The 24,377-nt window shown below is 41.9% G+C and overlaps 1 protein-coding gene across 1 annotated transcript; it reads right to left on the bottom strand.

The window, feature by feature from the left end:
- Window positions 1-14,666: 14,666 nt before the first annotated feature.
- On the bottom strand, window positions 14,667-23,539 carry LOC137535919 (DNA ligase 1-like). Its single transcript, XM_068257799.1, has 4 exons — window positions 22,859-23,539; window positions 19,953-20,133; window positions 18,109-18,252; window positions 14,667-15,541 (listed from the first exon to the last, which is right to left on the bottom strand). The coding sequence occupies exons 1-4, from the start codon at window positions 23,537-23,539 to the stop codon at window positions 14,667-14,669; spliced, it is 1,881 nt and encodes a 626-aa protein (XP_068113900.1).
- Window positions 23,540-24,377: the final 838 nt, after the last annotated feature.

Here is a 24,377-nt window from a genome sequence, read left to right as displayed (position 1 = left end):
GGGGCTTTTCAATGACCTTAGTTGCCCGTTGAATTTGGACTGTCGTGTCTGTGTGAATGGTGGACAGAAAGTAAACGTCCCTCTTGTCCCTCCATTTCACCGCGAGCAGGTCTTCAGTACGCAAGGCGGCCCTCTGCCCCCGTTGAAGTCTGGTGTTAATGAGCCATTGGGGGAAGCCCTGGCGACTAGGCCGCGCAGTGCCACAGCATCGGATTCCTTCTAACTTTAAGTGCTGAAAGAGGGCCACACTTGTGTAATAATTGTCCACAAAAAGATGGTACCCCTTCTGGAACAAGGGTGACACCAAGTCCCACACAACCTTTCCACTGCTCCCCAGGTAGTCAGGGCATCCGACCGGCTCCAATTTTGAGTCTTTTCCCTCATAGACCCTAAAACGACATGTATAGCCTGTGGCCCTTTCACAGAGCTTATACAGTTTCACCCCATACCGGGCGCGCTTGCTTGGGATGTACTGTTTGATGCCAAGGCGCCCGGTAAAGCGTAAGAGGGACTCGTCTACGCAGATGTTCTGTTCAGGGATATAAGCATCTGCAAATGTTGAGGACAGGTGGTCTATGAGGGGCCGAATTTTGTGGAGCCGGTCATAAGCAGGGTCTCCCCTTTCAAGACAGGTTTCGTCGTCGTTGAAGTGCAGGAAGCGCAGGATGGACTCAAATCGTGTCCTGGACATGGCAGCAGGGTACAAGGGAACATGATGTACTGGGTTCGTAGACCAATACGACCGCAATACATTTTGTTTCATTAGTCCCAAGTGAAGGATAAGGGCCAAAAAGATTTTAATGTCGGAAACTTGGACTGGTTTCCACCCGAAAGGCTGGGCATACATGCTCTCCGGGTGCTCGGTGATGAATTGTGTGGCTTTACGGTTGGTCTCAACCACAATTAGGTCCAAGAGAACCTGGGTGATGAACAGCTGCAAAAAGTCTAGGGCCGTTCCTAGATGAGCTGTCGCCACCTGGACTCCAGACTGGGCGGTGAAAGGGGGCACTACGGGTGCGGCGGAATCAGGGGATTGCCAATCTGGTTGTGCCAGCACCTCTGGGAGTCTATGGGTACTACGGGCCCGTCTTCTTCTTGGTGGCTGCGACGGGGGTACTACTGCACTTGCCACCGTACCAGTTTCAACTTCCATACTGACGCTCACCACTTCGCCAGGGTCTACGGAAGCACTGGCACTAAGTCCAGGAGATGCTGCGCTGCTGGTGCCTGCCTCACCAAGAAAACTATCAACAGCGCTAGCACCACCCTGCTGCCCTTGAGGCGGATCCTGCGCCACCTGCGGTCTAACGACTTGGGGTCTGGTACGCCTGGCTCTAGCCGGGACCATAGCCTCGTCATCACTATCGGTCAGGGAACCACTGCTTTCTACAGGTTCAAATTCGGACCCGGAAGATTCGACGGATGATTCTTCCCAAAAGAACTCATCCGACTGGTCCATGTACCTGTATACCTCGTCATCGGAAAGCCCCCTTCTTGCCATTTTGGATTGCTAAATTTATGGGGTTTTCCTCCGAGACTACCCAGAAAAAAAGAGCACCTACCTAGCAAAAAGGGAGTATTTGAGAGGTATTGGGGTTGGTGGGAAGTGGGGTCTCAGAGGCAATCAAACAATCACGGGACAATCAAATACAATTACAGCACAATCGACTCCAATCACAGCACAATCAAATCTGATGCACTCGGAAAGGTGATGGGGGGAGGGTGGGAAGTGGGGTCTCAGGCAATCAAACAATCACGGGGCAATCGAAGCCGATCACGGGACAATCAAATACAATTACAGCACAATCAAATCCAATCACAGCCCAATCAAATCTGATGCACTCGGAAGGTGATGGGGGGAGGGTGGGATTGGGTGTGGCGGGAAGTGGGGTCTCAGGCAATCAAACAATCACGGGGCAATCGAAGTCGATCACGGGACAATCAAATACAATCGACTCCAATCACAGCACAAGCAAATCTGATGCACTCGGAAGGTGGTGGTTGGAGGTGGTGGGGGGGGAGGGTGGGGTTGGGTGTGGTGGGAAGTGGGGTCTCAGGCAATCAAACAATCACGGGGCAATCGAAGCCGATCACGGGACAATCAAATACAATTACAGCACAATCGAATCCAATCACAGCCCAATCAAATCTGATGCACTCGGAAGGTGATGGGGGGAGGGTGGGATTGGGTGTGGCGGGAAGTGGGGTCTCAGGCAATCAAACAATCACGGGGCAATCGAAGTCGATCACGGGACAATCAAATACAATCGACTCCAATCACAGCACAAGCAAATCTGATGCACTCGGAAGGTGGTGGGGGGGGGAGGGTGGGGTTGGGTGTGGTGGGGGGGAGGGGGGGTTGGGTGTGGTGGGAAGTGGGGTCTCAGGCAATCAAACAATCACGGGACAATCGAAGCAGATCACGGGACAATCAAATACAATTACAGCTCAATCGACTCCAATCACAGCACAAGCAAATCTGATGCACTCGGAAGGTGGTGGTTGGAGGTGGTGGGGAGGGGGGGGGGGGTTGGGTGTGGTAGGGGGGGGGGTTGGGTGGGGTGGGAAGTGGGGTCTCAGGCAATCAAACAATCACGGGACAATCGAAGCAGATCACGGGACAATCAAATACAATCGCAGCACAATCAAATACAAGCGCAGCACAATCGAATACAAGCGCAGCACAGTCAAATACAATGCACTTGGACGGTGATTAGGGGGGGGTCTGAGGGCGATTTGAGGGGGTGGGGGGTTGATCAGGAGCCTGCACGGGGCAGACTGAGTCCTGATCTGATGAGAGGCAGACACAGGGGGTTACTGATCAAAGATCAGTTAGTGATTGCTGGGGAGGACAGATGTAAACAAAGAGCAGGGGATGTAATCAGAAGGGGGGTATGAGGGCAATCGAGGGCCTGGGCAGGTGATCGGTTACCCCCGCGGGGCAGTTAGGGTCTGCTCTGATGGGTGGGGGTGCTGAGGGGTGATGGACAGGTGATAGACAGGTGATCAGAGGGGGATCAGAGGGGGATCAGAGGGTAAGGTAGCTGTATACAGATGTATACAGTATACAGGGGGGTAGTCTGGGATGGGGTCTGGGGGTGATCTAAAGGTAGGGGGGGGGATCAGGGGTGACTAGGAGGCAGTTAGGGACCTAAACTAAGAAACTGTGTCGCTAGTTAGTGGCAGGTGGGGGGGGGGGGTTTATAGGGGTGCAAGGGTGCTGGGCAGGGGTCTGCTGGGGTGATCAGGGGGGGTATGAGGCCTGGGGTGGGTGATCAGGGGGCTGCTGTGGCAAAAAACGCTGTGTGATGGATACTTACAATATGCTTCCTCCTCGCTAGTGGTCTCTGCAACAATGAGACCACGAGGCGAGGAGGAAGCATGTATAAGGCACTTTGTTTACTTAACAAAGTGCCTTATACTTTTTGATTGGTGGATCCCAGAGATCCCTCCGCTCGCCGGGGCTGCTAAGTGCCCGGCGAGCAGAGGCACAATGCCGGGCTTCCGACTCCCGGCGGAGGATCGCGTCACTGATGACGCGATCGCTCCGCCCATGCCCCTACAAGGACCGCCGCCATTTGTCAATGCGGCGGTCCTTGCGGGGTGCACTTCCCGGCCGCCATTTGTGCATACGGCGGTCGGGAAGTAGTTAAGGTGGCCAGTGGCCACACTCCATACAATTTTTTTAAATTCAAAAATTGCTATACATTTTTCTGACTGACTGTAACATTTAAAAAACCTGACCAATGTACCACACACCACACACATGTTCAATTTTTCCACAATTATGAAAAAAATCATTGAAAACTCAGAAGGAATTGCTTGGGTCTGTATATTAACCACCCTGGCGTTCTATTAAGATCGTGTATCACTTTAGAAAAGGACTCATGTAATCAATGCAATCTCGGGATTACAAAAAAGATTCCCAATAGAAAAAGCTTTATTGATACATATACAAAAGGGTATATCCAAAAATAGAAAGGTATAAAAACACACAATTCTTCGATATCAAGCAGTGGGTCCTCATAGGCATACATCCGAAAATGGCGCCTATGAATAATGGCGCACGGCACTGCCGTTAATCCGTATGCGCTTATTGTTATTTACCGTTAAGAAACTTTTAATTAGCCGGCATGCGCTTATTGTTATTTACCGTTAAGAAACTTTTATTTAGCCGGCATGCGTTAATTGTTATTTACCGTTAAGAAACTTTTATTTAGCCGGCATGCGCTTATTGTTATTTACCGTTAAGGAACTTCCATTTAGCCGGCATGTGCTTATCGTTATTTACCTTTAAAGAAGTAACACAGCCGATATGCACTTATTGTTATTTACCGTTAAAGAACTTGAGATGCGCTTATCGTTATTTACCGTTAAAAACCTCCAATTAGCCCGTAGGTGCTTATCTTTATGTAACGTTTACCTATTTACATTACATGTAGGCACTTATTGTTCTTTAGCAATTTGCTACTTCCTTAACAGTAAAAAGCTTATCCTTATTTACCGTTAAGGTAAACCTGTACATTTTAAATTAATTTTTTAAAATTTAAAAATTTAATAATCAGATTTATTATTATAATTTAATAATAACTCCTGATACCTATTTTCATTTAACATTATCTAACTATATTATCCTTTATAAAATATATTTTTTGGGAAATTATTTAATTAATTGATTACAGTTATATAATAGTATGATTATATATGCTTCCCTTTTCATTTACTTATTTCTGTTAGTTTGTACTATGTATGCGCTCCATCCATTTATTTAAAATTTATACAGTTCTGCATGTTACTCATCTTTATTTTATTATTAAGATTTATTACTAAATAATTGTTTCAATTCAGTAGTGAGCATAAGGATAAGTTATAAAATTAAAAAAAAAAATTAAATTTCGGTTGTGTAAAAATTGTCCATTGCATTGCGTTTGCTCTTTTTTTTTTTCACACGATTTCACGGATGCGATTTCACACCGTTTCATTTTAGATCCTGATAACTTTCATTTACTCAACACTGTAACATTTTTATTTTTCATTTATTCAATAATCTTTTTTTTTATTCCCATACACTTCGGCATATACTGCACTGCATCATAACTACCAACCTACCTCCCTACCACCATAATATCCCTCCTGCACTGTATTTAACATCACAATACAGTCATAGGCCGCACTGCATCATACCTACCAACACACTGTCACTTCTGCACTCCATTCAACCCCACAATGCTGGCATAGGCCGCACTGCATCATACCTACCAACACACTGTCACTCCTGCACTCCATTTATCCACACAATGCTGGCATAGGCCACACTGCATCATACCTACCAACACACTGTCACTCCTGCACTCCATTTATCCACACAATGCTGGCATAGGCCACACTGCATCATACCTACCAACTCACTGTCACTCCTGCACTCCATTCAACCCCACAATGTTGGCCTAGGCCGCACTGCATCATACCTTCCGACCAACTGTCACTCCTGCACTCCATTTATCCACACAATGCTGGCATAGGCCACACTGCATCATACCTACCAACTCACTGTCACTCCTGCACTCCATCCAACCCCACAATGCTGGCCTAGGCCGCACTGCATCATACCTTCCGACCAACTGTCACTCCTGCACTCCATTTATCCACACAATGCTGGCATAGGCCACACTGCATCATACCTACCAACTCACTGTCACTCCTGCACTCCATTCAACCCCACAATGCTGGCCTAGGCCGCACTGCATCATACCTTCCGACCAACTGTCACTCCTGCACTCCATTTATCCACACAATGCTGGCATAGGTCACACTGCATCATACCTACCAACACACTGTCACTCCTGCACTCCATTCAACCCCACAATGCTGGCATAGGCCGCACTGCATCATACCTACCAACACACTGTCACTCCTGCACTCCATTTATCCACACAATGTTGGCCTAGGCCGCACTGCATCATACCTACCAACACACTGTCACTCCTGCACTCCATTTATCCACACAATGTTGGCCTAGGCCGCACTGCATCATACCTACCAACACACTGTCACTCCTGCACTCCATTTATCCACACAATGCTGGCATAGGCCGCACTGCATCATACCTACCAACACACTGTCACTCCTGCACTCCATTCAACCCCACAATGCTGGCATAGGCCGCACTGCATCATACCTACCAACTCACTGTCACTCCTGCACTCCATTCAACCCCACAATGCTGGCATAGGCCGCACTGCATCATACCTACCAACACACTGTCACTCCTGCACTCCATTTATCCACACAATGTTGGCCTAGGCCGCACTGCATCATACCTACCAACACACTGTCACTCCTGCACTCCATTTATCCACACAATGCTGGCATAGGCCGCACTGCATCATACCTACCAACACACTGTCACTCCTGCACTCCATTTATCCACACAATGCTGGCATAGGCCACACTGCATCATACCTACCAACTCACTGTCACTCCTGCACTCCATTCAACCCCACAATGCTGGCCTAGGCCGCACTGCATCATACCTTCCGACCAACTGTCACTCCTGCACTCCATTTATCCACACAATGCTGGCATAGGCCACACTGCATCATACTTACCAACACACTGTCACTCCTGCCCTCTATTCAACCCCACAATGCTGGCATAGGCCGCACTGCATCATACCTTCCGACCAACTGTCACTCCTGCACTCCATTTATCCACACAATGCTGGCATAGGCCACACTGCATCATACCTACCAACTCACTGTCACTCCTGCACTCCATTCAACCCCACAATGCTGGCATAGGCCGCACTGCATCATACCTACCAACACACTGTCACTCCTGCACTCCATTTATCCACACAATGTTGGCCTAGGCCACACTGCATCATACCTACCAACTCACTGTCACTCCTGCACTCCATTTATCCACACAATGCTGGCATAGGCCACACTGCATCATACCTACCAACACACTGTCACTCCTGCACTCCATTTATCCACACAATGCTGGCATAGGCCACACTGCATCATACCTACCAACACACTGTCACTCCTGCACTCCATTTATCCACACAATGCTGGCATAGGCCACACTGCATCATACCTACCAACTCACTGTCACTCCTGCACTCCATTTATCCACACAATGCTGGCATAGGCCACACTGCATCATACCTACCAACTCACTGTCACTCCTGCACTCCATTTATCCACACAATGCTGGCATAGGCCACACTGCATCATACCTACCAACACACTGTCACTCCTGCACTCCATTTATCCACACAATGCTGGCATAGGCCACACTGCATCATACCTACCAACTCACTGCCACTCCTGCACTCCATTTATCCACACAATGCTGGCATAGGCCACACTGCATCATACCTACCAACTCACTGTCACTCCTGCACTCCATTTATCCACACAATGCTGGCATAGGCCACACTGCATCATACCTACCAACACACTGTCACTCCTGCACTCCATTTATCCACACAATGCTGGCATAGGCCACACTGCATCATACCTACCAACACACTGTCACTCCTGCACTCCATTTATCCACACAATGCTGGCCTAGGCCACACTGCATCATACCTACCAACTCACTGTCACTCCTGCACTCCATTTATCCACACAATGCTGGCATAGGCCGCACTGCATCATACCTACCAACACACTGTCACTCCTGCACTCCATTTATCCACACAATGCTGGCATAGGCCACACTGCATCATACCTACCAACACACTGTCACTCCTGCACTCCATTTATCCACACAATGTTGGCCTAGGCCGCACTGCATCATACCTTCCGACCAACTGTCACTCCTGCACTCCATTCAACCCCACAATGCTGGCATAGGCCGCACTGCATCATACCTTCCTCCAACTGTCACTCCTGCACTCCATTTATCCACACAATGCTGGCATAGGCCACACTGCATCATACTTACCAACACACTGTCACTCCTGCACTCCATTCAACCCCACAATGCTGGCATAGGCCGCACTGCATCATACCTTCCGACCAACTGTCACTCCTGCACTCCATTTATCCACACAATGCTGGCATAGGCCACACTGCATCATACCTACCAACTCACTGTCACTCCTGCACTCCATTCAACCCCACAATGCTGGCATAGGCCACACTGCATCATACCTACCAACACACTGTCACTCCTGCACTCCATTTATCCACACAATGTTGGCCTAGGCCACACTGCATCATACCTACCAACTCACTGTCACTCCTGCACTCCATTTATCCACACAATGCTGGCATAGGCCACACTGCATCATACCTACCAACACACTGTCACTCCTGCACTCCATTTATCCACACAATGCTGGCATAGGCCGCACTGCATCATACCTACCAACACACTGTCACTCCTGCACTCCATTTATCCACACAATGCTGGCATAGGCCACACTGCATCATACCTACCAACTCACTGTCACTCCTGCACTCCATTCAACCCCACAATGCTGGCCTAGGCCGCACTGCATCATACCTTCCGACCAACTGTCACTCCTGCACTCCATTTATCCACACAATGCTGGCATAGGCCGCACTGCATCATACCTACCAACACACTGTCACTCCTGCACTCCATTTATCCACACAATGCTGGCATAAGCCACACTGCATCATACCTACCAACTCACTGTCACTCCTGCACTCCATTCAACCCCACAATGCTGGCCTAGGCCGCACTGCATCATACCTTCCGACCAACTGTCACTCCTGCACTCCATTTATCCACACAATGCTGGCATAGGCCACACTGCATCATACCTACCAACTCACTGTCACTCCTGCACTCCATTCAACCCCACAATGCTGGCATAGGCCGCACTGCATCATACCTACCAACACACTGTCACTCCTGCACTCCATTTATCCACACAATGCTGGCATAGGCCACACTGCATCATACCTACCAACACACTGTCACTCCTGCACTCCATTTATCCACACAATGCTGGCATAGGCCACACTGCATCATACCTACCAACACACTGTCACTTCTGCACTCCATTCAACCCCACAATGCTGGCATAGGCCGCACTGCATCATACCTACCAACACACTGTCACTCCTGCACTCCATTTATCCACACAATGCTGGCATAGGCCGCACTGCATCATACCTACCAACACACTGTCACTCCTGCACTCCATTTATCCACACAATGCTGGCATAGGCCACACTGCATCATACCTACCAACACACTGTCACTCCTGCACTCCATTTATCCACACAATGCTGGCATAGGCCACACTGCATCATACCTTCCGACCAACTGTCACTCCTGCACTCCATTTATCCACACAATGCTGGCATAGGCCACACTGCATCATACCTACCAACTCACTGTCACTCCTGCACTCCATTCAACCCCACAATGCTGGCCTAGGCCGCACTGCATCATACCTTCCGACCAACTGTCACTCCTGCACTCCATTTATCCACACAATGCTGGCATAGGCCACACTGCATCATACCTACCAACACACTGTCACTCCTGCACTCCATTTATCCACACAATGTTGGCCTAGGCCGCACTGCATCATACCTTCCGACCAACTGTCACTCCTGCACTCCATTCAACCCCACAATGCTGGCATAGGCCGCACTGCATCATACCTTCCGACCAACTGTCACTCCTGCACTCCATTTATCCACACAATGCTGGCATAGGCCACACTGCATCATACCTACCAACACACTGTCACTCCTGCACTCCATTCAACCCCACAATGCTGGCCTAGGCCGCACTGCATCATACCTTCCGACCAACTGTCACTCCTGCACTCCATTCAACCCCACAATGCTGGCATAGGCCGCACTGCATCATACCTACCAACACACTGTCACTCCTGCACTCCATTTATCCACACAATGTTGGCCTAGGCCGCACTGCATCATACCTACCAACACACTGTCACTCCTGCACTCCATTTATCCACACAATGCTGGCATAGGCCGCACTGCATCATACCTACCAACACACTGTCACTCCTGCACTCCATTCAACCCCACAATGCTGGCATAGGCCGCACTGCATCATACCTACCAACTCACTGTCACTCCTGCACTCCATTCAACCCCACAATGCTGGCATAGGCCGCACTGCATCATACCTACCAACACACTGTCACTCCTGCACTCCATTTATCCACACAATGTTGGCCTAGGCCGCACTGCATCATACCTACCAACACACTGTCACTCCTGCACTGTATTCAAATGTGAAAGAGTGGAAGCAAGAACATGTAACAGGTTTTATGTAATGTACATTTGATTACATAAATGAATTAATTAATGATGTATGTGTAATATGCAGGTTAATATTTGAAAATTAAAATATATTTTACATTCTTTGAACCCAATTTGAAATGGAATCAGGCCGTAGCATTAATAATTTTGCTATATGTAACAGTGATGTGCATGTACTCCCAAATAAATTTATTCAATTATACCACTACTACAAGTTGGTTCAAGCTCAATGGAAAATATGTTTATGGGTGATAGATAAGACCCCTGTCTTCAAAGTGCACAACATTGTTATTGGATTACCAGGAGCTGTAAGGCATGAGCATACTAGAGTCTAGTAGTGCTGTGTAAGAAAGTGAACCTAATAATTTCCTTAATCTCCTCCTCTACCACCTGGAGATTTATTTAAAAGTCAAGGTATTTAAAACTGTCTTTAGACTTCGGCATGTACACACAATGTCTCCTTGGGGTACTACACATGTGCACCACTACGGCGCATGTGTACAATCTTATGGCTTGTGTAAGTGGCACGGTGGAAGGACACCACTGACTGGCTTAATTAGCAGTACTCATAGTAGCATTTGTATGTGGTGGATTGGTACAGCGATGGTCTAATTGACGTGAATGTGCATGAAAGAAGACACCTGATTTATTATATTACTTGCTTCATACATAAACAAGGTGCATTATGTAATCCATTGTATTTTTTATCAAACATCACCTTATATTTATTTTACAGCAAGTGTCAATTACTTATTGATAGCTAAATACAATTGTTTGGGCATTTTTCCACTACACACAGAATTGAAGCAGTTAAACTGATTCAAATTAATACCTTTGTGAAAATATGAATACGACAAATTGCATTTCAAGGAATCACGCAAATATAGTTTGATTTCATTCAATGTTTCAACAACTACTCGTCATCTAATCAGCATGCAGTGTAAACTAGCACTCATAGATACAATGACATCAATGCAATGAAGTACCTGATGACCAGCTTAAAAATAATTATTTAAAAAATAGTCATCAAACACTGCAGTGAGAAATGTTATCAAATACATATTTAGAAACATTGAATCTTAACCACTTTCCGAACGCGCACTCATACCGCGCGTTTGCAAAGTGGCAGCTGCAGCACCAGCGACGCAGTTCTGCGTTGCCGGCTACAGGCTAATTAATCAGGAACCATCCTCTCGCGCGAGTGGCTGCTTCCTGTCAATTCACGGCGTGGGGCTCCGTGAATAGCCTGCGGGCCGCCGATTGCGGGTCGCAGGCGAAATGTAAACCTAATCATAAATAATCCTTTTTTTTTACATTTTACGTTGCTGCTGCGCCGTAAGGCAGATTGGTGTTCCCCGGAAAACAGCGGCCGGGTATCGCCGCCATGTGACAGGGGACAGCCTGTCACTGGCTGCACAGGACGGATAACGTCCTGTGCAGCGTGTATCACCGGGGGGGGGGGGGGGAAACAGGTAGGAGAGGGATGGGAGGAATCACGCAGCGGAGGGGGGCTTTGAGGTGCACCCCCCGTAACACCCAGGCAGGCAGGAGCAATCAAACTCCACCAGCACATCATCCCCCTAGTGGGGAAAAAAGGTGGGCCATCTGGTCGCTCTGCCTGCACTCTGATCTGTGCTGGGGGCTGCACAGCCCACCCAGCACAGATCTTCTAAAACAGCGCTGGTCCCTAAGGGTGGGTAAAGTGTGGGTCCTCTAGTGGATAACTTGTAATTTGTACAATAAAAATAGATTCAAATAATTTTTTTATCCAAAGAACTAGTGTTTATTGAAAAATATACAATTTTAACATTTGCAATTGTATTAGTTCCTGTATTGTAAAACATTTTACCAATGCTCATAATATTGCGTAATAGAAAACAATGCACATGCCCATATTTAGTAATTTTCAACATATACACATCTTGGTGTTAAAGGTTAAATATGTATTGACAATTTTTAATATCAACAATCTACAACGTTCACAATGCACAAGGCATACAAGTAACGCAATGGACGTAAAGTACATATAAACACACAACGACATACATTTTTTATTAAAGCATTTAGCTTACAATACAACTTTTAAAGAGAACCCGAGGTGTGTTTAAAGAATGTTATCTGCATACAGAGGCTGGATCTGCCTATACAGCCCAGCCTCTGTTGCTATCCCAAACCCCCCTAAGGTCCCCCTGCACTCTGCAATCCCTCATAAATCACAGCCGTGCTGTGAGGCTGTGTTTACATCTGTAGTGTCAGTCTCAGCTGCTCCCCCGCCTCCTGCATATCTCCGGTCCCTGCCCCCGTCCCTTCCCTCCAATCAGCAGGGAGGGAAGGGATGCAGGCGGGGCCTGGAGTTCTGCAGGAGGCGGAGAGAGCAGCAGACTGACACTATAGAGGTAAACACAGCCAGCTCTGACAAGCTGTTTGTCAGCAGCGTGGCTGTGATTTATGAGGGATTGCAGAGTGCAGGGGGACCTTAGGGTGGGTTTGGGATAGCAACAGAGGCTGGGCTGTATAGGCAGATCCAGCCTCTGTATGCAGATAATATTCTTCAAACCCACCTCGGGTTCTCTTTAAGACATCCTCTACAATAAACACCAGTGTGTGAAATTATTGAACCTTGTATCTAAATAGTGTATTTATTGTTAACATGTCCTACATAATTTGAGACAAAAATATATGTCTTTCGGTTAACTTACGCTACGTAATGAATCGTCTCAAACTTTTTTAATCCTGTCAATGCCCTTACATGTACTGTATCCCCACTAACCAAAAAAAAAAAATAACCTAAGGAGAGGGAATGCTCCAAGTACTAATGAGCTTACCCTCTCATCTCACGTTATCCATGAGGAGAGGAGAGGGTAGGAGTGGAGTACAAGTTATTCTTAAAACTTCAGAAGTACCCACGACCGCGGATTTGCATCAAGGGTGCCTTGATTCAAATCCGCGGACGTGGGTACTTATGAAGTTTTAAGAAGAACTTGGGCTCATGAATGCTGTCTTCTCTATACTGCACATGCGCAATAAAGTTACATAGATGCGCCAGCGCATCAATGTGGGCACTCACACATGTCCATTATGCGTCGTGACGTCATCATTTGCCAGAGTGGCACATTGAGTTATCATTGTAATATATTCAAAAATGTAAACATGTTTTTCAAATTAAAACAAAAATCTTGAACTTTTGATACATACACAATTCAGATAAAAATATTTTTAAAATGAAAAATCAAAGAACTATTTTAACACATTCCATGCAGTATGAGATCCATAACTACACAGTAGATTCTAATGAGCTGAACTCACCATCAGATAAACACTTTACATGATACTGCACACCCAAATGACAGTACACATTCGAAAGTTCATTATCTGCAATACACCTGTTCATGCAAAAGATCCGTTCCATCAATATGCATTATTTTGCTATGAGATATGCAGATCCTCATACACACCTTGATTAACAGATAATCATCTTTACATCATCTGAATAACAGATCAAACAGGATGTATTTTCAGATCTGCCGATGAAGTCAGTTAAACAATGTGGTTATTATGATCTGCAGATCTCATAGACTATGATTGAATTTTACAGCAATTGATTTTAGGAATCAACAGATCCTTTGAATTACTACGTGCATCTTTGTGTGCAGCATCTTGCAAGGTTTTATATGTTGATGGTGTGCAGCTCAATCTAATAGACTGTGTAGGTATGACTGTGATAGTCCATGGAATGTGCTATAATTGATCGTCGATCTTGCATTTGCACAAGACTTGTATCTCAAGTGTGTATGCAGCATAACACTTCCAATTACTAATTCTTTTCAGTTTTTATTTAACATAATTATGTATAAATAAAATTAAATGCTGGTGTATTTCTCAATGTAAACTACAAATATAACGTTACTTTCTTTTTAATTTAACGATGTAAGATGTATCCATAGACTCCCATGTTAACTTTTTTCACATCAATTACATTTGTTGTACATAAAATGTGTTACATTTTAGGCATTATATTCAGATTAACATCACAAATAAGCATGTAGCTAGTCTGGTATGATCGTACTTAAAAGTATGGAATGCAGGATCCCCTGCATGGTTCTTCAGTGCCTATAGATAATATTAGAGGCATATGATCTTCAGGCCTACCAGCCAACTTTTATTGTTTACAAGGAAATAAACACGGCAGTCTACATTTACCTCTTTCCTCAGTGCCACTGCACAGTTCAATGTTTTAGACTTTATCGATGGATGGGCTTAAAATTACAATATTAATAGGAAACTCAAAAACAACTGAACAATAACTGTTTAACAAGGACAGTACTCTAAACACAATAATACATACATTACTGTGTTGACGCAATGTTGTCTATCAAATTATGGTGAAGGATTGCGTTTCCCATCCAAAATTTCACTCTGCCTTTTTAGAATCTCAAGCTGATTTTCATGGACATACTTTACATTTTCTAAGAGTAGACTCATCAGCTCATATATGTTTTTTGAAAGATTTAACATACGGTCCATATGTAAAGTAGTGGTTCTTTGTAACATTGCGTCACTAATGTCTTGACTAATACTTTTTGAAACTGGCTCACTTTCTTTATTTGAATCACTGTTTTCTATACTTTCGACACATTCTGCCTCGACTTCTGATTCCTCAACCACACTTCCTGTCTTGTCGCTAATTTTTCCCTGCACTTCTATCTCTTTGGATGGTGTATCATTACCTAATTTGTCATCGTCATTGGAAGACACCTCATATTCCACTATCCCTGAAACAAACTTTTCTTTTACCTCTTTGTTTTTTTTTTCAAGGCTGTAAACACAAGCATCGTAAACGTATTCATTGCACTGTGTGTAGTTTTTGGTTGCAGAGCGCTTTGGTCTTTTTGACATTTCTGTTTTTTTCTCACTAGCTACTAATTTAGTAACCTCTTGTTTTGTGGTTTCTGAGTGCTTGTGCATGTCAACAGTAATTGTGACTTTTCTTTGGGATGATTCATTCTCATTACCAGGGTCTATGTTGTCACACACATTACAGTTTCCTTCACTTATGTTTTCATCATGAGCATGATTTTCGTCCTCTTTTCTTTTTCTTTCCATGGGTGTCACGGACTCCTGTGTTTCCTGAGTCTTTTTTCCGATTTTTGTACTACTGTTGTTATCGTTCACTTTTTTTCCTTCTTTTCCATTTCCAATTTTATTGGTCTTCTTGTTTTTCGCTGGTAAAGCCACTTCTTTGCTTTCATGTTCTGTACAAGAAATTTTACATAAATTATTGTGTACAAATTTTTAACTCATTTTATATATATTGATACACTTCTAATCAGAAGTGTGTATTTAGACTATGGGCCATATGCAAATCACTTTTTCAAATAACTTTCCTTACAGGAGATATTTTTAAATATTCTATTTACATACTTTTTCATCTCTTTAAAAAGCCAAAAAAATAAAAAATAAAAAAAAAAAGTTCAAAGTGTACTATCAAATTTTGTTTTACACCTTTTATTGTCCTCTGGTGGCTTCTAAGGCAGTTTATTTAAAAGCTTCAAAACTTCACCTACGATAAAAATCTTTTGAAAAAGTGATTTGCATATTGCACAAAGATTCCTACTCAAGAAATTGGATTTTGTGATATCTTCAAAACAATGATTACGAGTAAAAATATTTATTTGCATAAACTTATGTTTTGTAGTTTAATTAATTTTATAAAAAATAAACATCAATGATAACTAAAAAATAAATTATTGAAAGTAGAGGAGACTAAGTAGTCGAATTACAGGATTTTCATATGGAGCCCTTTTTTTTAACACTATCTGGATTTTTTGTATGAATAATGTTTTTATAAAGTATTTTCTTACAGTAAGAATGAATATTTTGCATAGTGTCCAGGAATAAAAGGTATTAAGTGTAGCGCTGGATGTCATGATATCAATATGTGCATAAGATTTTGGGCAAAATAGAAATTATGTATAATAGCATAGGAGTACAATAGACACGATCGAACAAATTAAAAATAAAATTTTTATCACACATACGAATTGAAGAGAAAGGTCTATGGAGGCTGTAAATTTTTTTTTTTTTTAATGTACCCAATTTGACAGGCAACCATGCATAGCCACTGTCTCCAATATTAAAAAAAAATATTCCACCCATAGAAGCATGAACCAGATATGGATTTGTATTATTAAAAATCCGTTAATTATAGTAATAACTGCATTTTTTACTCATGTTCTATTCTCAGCCTACTGAAGTCAAATACATCAGCATTGATGCCAGGCAACTGAAATACATGTAAAGCAATTGCACATGGAACCCTCCATATACCTCTCTCTACAGTGTACCTTTAATTTTCATGCAAGATAACAAATATCACAGACAACAAGGCAGAATACATAATAAATAACATCTTGTAAAATTAGCCTGATTATTTGTGTGTTCATTCCATTTAATTGAAGTTATATGCAATGTGTACACAAATAATCTTGCTTGTTAAGGCTTATGTACTCTATTTTTACTGTGAGATGCTAGGGATCTTGAACTACCAATGAACTGGACCGAACAGGGTCATGGGTGTAGCATTTCATTTTGTGGAGGAACATATGTAAGATAAAAATGATACATATAACATTAACTAGCATAATTTTTTAATAATTTACTAGTGCTGTCAAGCTAATTTGTGCTGATTGAACTGGTTTGTTTAATTATTAAACCAAGATTGATTTTTGTGTAAACATGATTAATACATACAACTAGCTATATTTTACTCGAATTCCATATGTTTTTTGAATCAATACTAAACTGGAGACATTAAATTAATAATATTAATAAGAAAAAATTTAAATAAAGATAACCCAAGCAGGGTTTAAAGAATGTTATCTGCATACAGAGTCTGGATCTGCCTATTCAGCCCAGCCTCTGTTTCCATCCCAAAGCCCCCTAAGGTCCCCCAGCACTCTGCAATCCCTCATAAATCACAGCCACTCTGCTGAAAAACAGTTTTTCAGAGCTTGCTGTGTTTATGTCTATAATGTCAGTCTGCTGCTCTCCCCTACTCCTGCAGAACTCCTGTCCCCGCCTGCATCCCTTCCCTCCCTGCTGATTGGAGGGAAGGGACGGGGGCAGGGACCGGAGCTATGCAGGAGGCGGGGGAGCAGCTGAGACTGACACTACAGATGTAAACACAGCCTCACAGCACGGCTGTGATTTATGAGGGATTGCAGAGTGCAGGGGGACCTTAGGGGGGTTTGGGATAGCAACAGAGGCTGGGCTGTATAGGCAGATCCAGCCTCTGTATGCACATAACATTCTTCAAACCCACCTCGCGTTCTCTTTAAGGGCGTTATCTGTTAATACACAGTGTACTATATTCACTTGTTTTTTACTTGTTGGGTTATATACAGGACGTGCCGATTTCATTATTGCTATGCTTGTTATGGACACTAGAACAGAGATAATGGCATTAAATAATATATAATGTAAAAAACATTCAAAGTTAAGATATAAGATGTAAAATATTTGTTACATTAATAGGGAACAGACCATCAACCTAGAATAAGAATGCTTTATGTCTAATTATCCCAGCATAAAAAAATTGCTACGTGTTGTTTTTACCACTGTCATAATTTTTAAACGATACTTTTTTCATTTACATCGCATGATGCAGTCATGTCTGATTATTGTCAGAAATTAAAAAAAAAAAAAATTAACAAGTATACAATTACATTTACAAAGCAACATTGGAAAGATATTAAAATATACAAAAAAATAGGCTTATTGATATGTTACATATAACATATACATTGTGCAAAATATTAACCTTCTTCATCCAAACTCTCCAAAACTTTGGATCTGGACACAACATTCTCAATACTTTCAATTTCCAATTCTGATTCGTTTTCTGTACTAAGTGCTCTCTGATACACTATCTTCTTTGCCGAGGATTTCTTCTTTCTTTTAGTTCCTATTAAAATAAAATGTTTAGAAAAAAAATCAACCTTGTACACTGGCTTTTATTTGTATTTAAAACTGTATTGTATCACAATGATAGTTGAATAAAAAAGATATTTATCAATATAATCAATATTTAGAGATTAAAAAAAAAAATTTTTTATTATCCATAAAAAAAATATTTTTTTTTTTAAAAACAGTGTGAAGAAATTTCTGGGTTGTGGAGTCTGAGTCGGAGTCGTGAAGTCTTAGTCATAGCGATTTTCCGTGCCTGGAGTTGGAGTTGTAGTTGGTAAACATTGCAACTACTTTAACTCCTAATGAAATTGAAACTGGAATTAAAATTCAAAGTATTGTACAATGTTCTATTTCTGAAATATTACTCATAAAACGCAAGTATATATACACTCAATATACATTAATAGCTGAGCTGAGTCCACAAAAAAATAATAAAGCAATCAAAGTTAGTTACTTGTGCTGCTTCCATAAAGCAGTCCTCATATTTTTTAATTCATATATTCGTATCTGATTGTTAATGTACACTATTGTACACTATATATGATGTGTACACTGGAACATATTATAAATATACTACATAACATCTAGGCTGTAACTATGAAGCCTGATGTGTAGCCGTGCCATTAATCGATGGAGGATGAGATATAAATATTTCAGCAAGGATGATGGTTTATGCAAATGTGTGCGCTCTGTTTGCACATGAAATCAAATTATTTGAGATGTTGTTAAAATTAGGTTTGGTGAATACAAATTACAGGGTACATGAGAGGGATGAAAAGTAAATTTTTTGATATACTACTGTGGTTTCCTCCAGCACCCTTCAGGCAAATCAGTCCCTCGCTGTCCTCCTCCACCACCTTGATCTTATGCTATTTGTCCATGGAAATTCAGCCAGTCAGCGCAGTCCAGTCACGTGCCGTTGCCAGAACCAGGAAAATGTTGCACCTGTGTAATAGTGATGCGCATGTGTAGTAAGCTTCAGGCTGCGGAGTGTGTGCATGCGCACTATGACAGACTGGCTCAAGTACCTTGATTCATAGCAGAACATGCAAGTGGTGGAAGAGGACAGCGAGGGACTGATTAGCCTGAAGGGGGCCAGAGGATGCCAAATGTCAGAAGAAATCATTAATTTCATTATCCTCAGAATACGCTCCTGGATATGGACCATTTAACCAGCTAGACAGAACTTTCAGTCCTTGACGGAAGGGTAAACAGTACAGCGCCATCCACAGTTTAAAGTTACCCTAGACTTGAAGTTCAGTAGCTGAAGGAACGGTCCACATTAGGGAGTGTACAAGAAAACAGCAGGGACCAGGTTAGTCGCGACGCTGGAACATGTAATGTATGCGTTGGCATGGTGCATCAACTGCACCGGCTATACAGATTGTGACCAGTTTCTGAATTAAATACATTCACAATCTATTTGCAGTAAAGGCAGTCATGGGATCGGTATATCAAACAGCATGTCACGGATGTCGGCTAAGCGTCTCTCCCTGTCCCACGAGTCATACAGTGACAGTGATGCGTTAATGCTAATACTTTACATTTTACTTACACTATCTATAGATATTCTCAAAGTGTCACTAACAGGACAATGTACTGCACTACTGCAAAGGCACTGGTGTCACAAAGTAGGCAGGTAAAGTACGTTTTTTTTTTTTTTAAATTTTTAATGTTAACCTAAAAATAATTTACCTTTCCTACGTCCGAGATTTGGATTTCGAAGGATAGCATCGCGAAGTTTTCTCTTCCATTTATTGTAATGAACTGTAGTGAACTTTTCCCGTGACATCTTGTCTTGTACTTTTGACTTGCAGTCCTGAAACCTTCGACGACAGCTATAAGCTGAACGGTCAATTTGTGAAACTGAAGATACCTAAATAAAAATGAAGTCAATCAGAAATTACTTAACGGAATTTTTTATAATAATACAGGTTAAATTAACTACAAATAGATTATTTTATCAAAATAACTGTACAAAGATAACCTGATTTTACTTGGTGAACTTTACACGTACAAGGACCAATGTCTTTGTACCAGTTTTAGGTATTGACAAGATCTTAATAGGGGGCAATAAATTGGGACTGTTCTATGACGCTTCACCGGCTGAAACATTCACTTCAGAATAACTACATATGTTTTAAAAATATATGGTTTTGCTTCATTTTCCTGTATGTTCATGTATAGAATTGATTTAAATTCAATCAACCCCCCCCCACCCATGTTGTGCAGATGCAAGCCAATTAAGCAACAGGAAGTGCAATAAATCAATACATGAACAAAGGGAAATAGTCCCGGTGTTGTGTCTGATTATGCTGTCTGCGTTTTTGCGCTGCTACGCATGCGCAGTTGGATAATTTGCGTCCACAACTCCTTTTTCATTATGCTGCTGGTGGTAAAATAATAAATATCTCCGCTCCCGCACCTCTTTCACTACCCAAATTTCAAGGGTAGAGAGGTGACCCACAGAACTACCTCCATGCAAAATTGCTGCACCCGAGACCCACTGATTCTCGAGATACATTTAGCTAATCTATGTCCAGAACCAGCGGGGCTCGAGGGCTGCAATTTTCCATAGAGGTCGTTCGTGGGATTCTGTAGCTACCCTGGAAATTTGGTGAATATATGATATGTGGCAGGAGATATTTTTTATTTTACACATAGCAGCATAATTCACTTAACATTAAGCATGCGTGGTACTCAGTGTGGACGTGACCTTCCGGGCAGCGAAATCAGACATTACTCGGGTGTTGTGTCTGATTACGCTTCCTGTTGTAGACTGTGCGCTGGCTGTTACTATTTCATAATGCTGAGGATGGTAACATTATAATTACCTCTGCTTCCACACATCCGACACTCCAAAAATTTTTAAAAAAAATGGGCATACGTGGCATATCAACTTTACATGCATCTTAATAAGACACAACAACAGCATGTAAGACATGAGAATATTGACTTTACAATGCATTGCTCTGTATGGATGACTGTAAAATTTCTGTGGGTTATTCCCCACCAAATCCAAAAAAATTTGGAGGAAAGAGCAAAGATTTATATTAATACGGATGCTATTAGTGTAATGATGAATTTAAGCAAAACTCGTGCAATACGCATTTAGGTACAATATTAATTATACTGAATTGAAATCCCAGTCCGATGCTATCTGAAAAAATATTATTTGTATTTAATCATTACAATAAATCTTAAAATTTTCCACATGCAAAGCTTTTAATTATATTAATAACTACTAAGTACCTGATTGTAGAAATAAGTATTTGATTTCAATGATATATCATAAACTGTGTAGTGTCAGAACTGGCAGCCCGGCAGGTTGGGCAGTTCTGTTGCTTCAGTGCATGCGGTTATGGGACATGCTTGCTAGGTCTTCCACCACCGATGCAGTTTTGTGTATTGTGATGAATGTGTATATTTCAGTGCTGCTCTGCTTTATCATTATTCTACACCCCATATTCGCTATTGTGATGTCATAATAGGCAGCCCGAGAGCAACCCAGCTCGTTACAGAGGACACGTCATAGCGTACTACACCATCGGGATACACGTCTAAAGCAGAAGAGCGCATGACCGTTTTCCTGCTGCTGATTTGTATATAAATGTTGTGGCCGCCTCCATCCACCACCGCAGAAGGGGCGGAGAGCAATGGGTGTAGTATAATGATAAAGCAGAGCAGCACAGAAATATACACATTCATCACGCTACCCGAACTGCAGTGTTGGAGTATGACGTAGCACGTACGTCCCATAATCACATGCGCAGAAGAGATAGAGCGGATCAACGTGCTGGGCTGCACATTCTGACACTACACCGTCACTATCACTCAGCAGAACAAGTCAATATGCACTCATAACTACGAATGTATTATACACTATCTACTTCCGTTCAGTTTAAATACAAGGCACTTCCGCTCTTTCTAAAGTGATGGAATCAACCTATTACACGCCCCTCTCAGTGTGGTATCAATTGTATGTGCGTGAATAGGAGGAGTTTCTATGGCGAATAAGCGACAAAAGGAATCTCATTTATTTAAACAGTGTAAGAAGAACACAATGCAGTACACAACGTGTGAAACTTGTGTCCACTTAGTTAGTTTAATAAAGTTTTCTATTTAATAGCGCTTGCAGCCGTGTAAAGATTCTTATTGTAATTCATCAAAGAATATAAATTCAAAAAAAAAAAATTATTTACTGTATTAAAAACCACTCCCACCCTTTTTTAGTTTAATTTTTATTAAAAACATAAAAGTGTTCTACAATTACAGTCATAAAAAAAAAAAAGGATGGAAGTGGTATTTTCTAGCACACATACACAATGCAAAAAAAATAATGAATATGACATTCCCAATACGTTTTCGACTATAGAGCTATTTATTTCAGATTACACAGTCAAACATTTATTGACAATGACAAACACATATATAAATAAAATTAAAAAAAATGACATAACATATGAAACGTACGATGTCACACCTAGTTAGTTACTTCTAAAATTTAGTAAAAATATTATTCTGTTAAATATATTTTTAATTAAATCAGTAAAACATATCTAATAAAAAAAATTATTAATATATATATAAAAAAATATTACCTGTAAAGCGATGTCCTCCCAGACTTTCTCCTTCTTTCGCAACTCTTCAGCATTTTGTTCTCTGGTGAATATGTACTTAAAACAAGGGCACAGGTGCGCGCATAACTCTAAATTCTCTTCTTCAGTGAATTTGAATGCTCTTTTTCTATTAGTTCCCATAAGCAATGATTGCTCTTCTCCACTTTTTTCCTCTTCTTCCATTAATAGTACGCTTGATCCAGAGTCGTCTATACTTCGAGCACATTTCACAGTGAGAGAGGCATCACTGTCTTCTTGGTCTTCCTGTTCAGAATTGGATTCGCTGCTGGATTCTTCTGTTTGAAAGACTTGGTTATCTCTGTACTGTGTTAGATCAAGGACTTTAGTCTGGACATTTTCAGCCTTGTTTGTATTCGTGTCTTCTTTTGAAATTTTTTTATCTTTTGGCTTCTTGATAACCTTTTCATGGTCATCCTTCAATTGTTCGTGCACTGCTGTACTTGTTCCAGGTTTTTCATCGTTTTTTTTCTTTTGCGATCGGGTGTTTCTTTCGGTGGCAACGGATTTCTCGACATTTAATTTATCAGCACGTACAGTGGTATTCTTGTCCATCATTGACACGGATTGTGGATGCTCGCTTTTTCTTCCTTTTTCGTTCTTTTTGGTGTGGCCACCGCCCTGCGACTTCTGTCGTCGTTTCATGTTCGGTAGCTGCGGTCTTCGCTTAACGCAAGCTGCGTGCAACAATGAACGAGGTCACACGGCCAACTAAATATAGGGAATAGGGAAATCTCGCGAGACTATGAACATCTAGGCCCGCGAAACTATTAAAGAAGCATACCTATATTTCTAAAAATTCACGTAAAGGATTTTAATACTCAGTAAAGCTACTTAAATTTTGCATAAAGTCATAAAAAAAATACATAGGTAGATTGATTTAATAATAATGTTGACACTTAATATTAAATATAAATTAAATTGGAAAAAAACCATGCATGACAAAATCGTGATTCTCACGTGCAAGCACATGCATGAACCTCGTGATATGCTAATATATTTTTTTAAACCAATGAGAGCCATCAGACAAATTACAATACTGTGATTGACACAAGAAACAGCTAATCATGTTAAACGTGAAATATTAAAAGCACGATCTTCCTTGCTAGACACAAGGTCTGTCGTGCTTTGTGCCAAGAAATAGTTGGAGTACATGGTGAGAAAAATTTATTTAAAGTAATGTCGGACGTTTATAGTAACTAATTAATAATTGGTATTACTCATTATTTTTATATTCACCATAGATTTCTACATTCAAATCTTTATTATAGGGATGAAAAAATTACTGAACAGAAGTAAATATTTATAGTAAGAATTTCATTATAAATTAAATATAAGATTATTACATGAATTGCAAACGAAAAATCAAGTACATATCTGACAACTGTTACAGACCTGTTATATGTGAGGAGGGTGTTATCATCAGTTATTTAAAGTACGTCAGCTTTTTGAAAAAAATGATCAAACAACAACTATATAATTC

Source organism: Hyperolius riggenbachi, chromosome 10 (genome assembly GCF_040937935.1).
Source record: "Hyperolius riggenbachi isolate aHypRig1 chromosome 10, aHypRig1.pri, whole genome shotgun sequence".
Taxonomy (NCBI): Eukaryota; Metazoa; Chordata; class Amphibia; order Anura; family Hyperoliidae; genus Hyperolius; species Hyperolius riggenbachi.
This window is presented reverse-complemented; position numbering and strand designations above follow the sequence as displayed.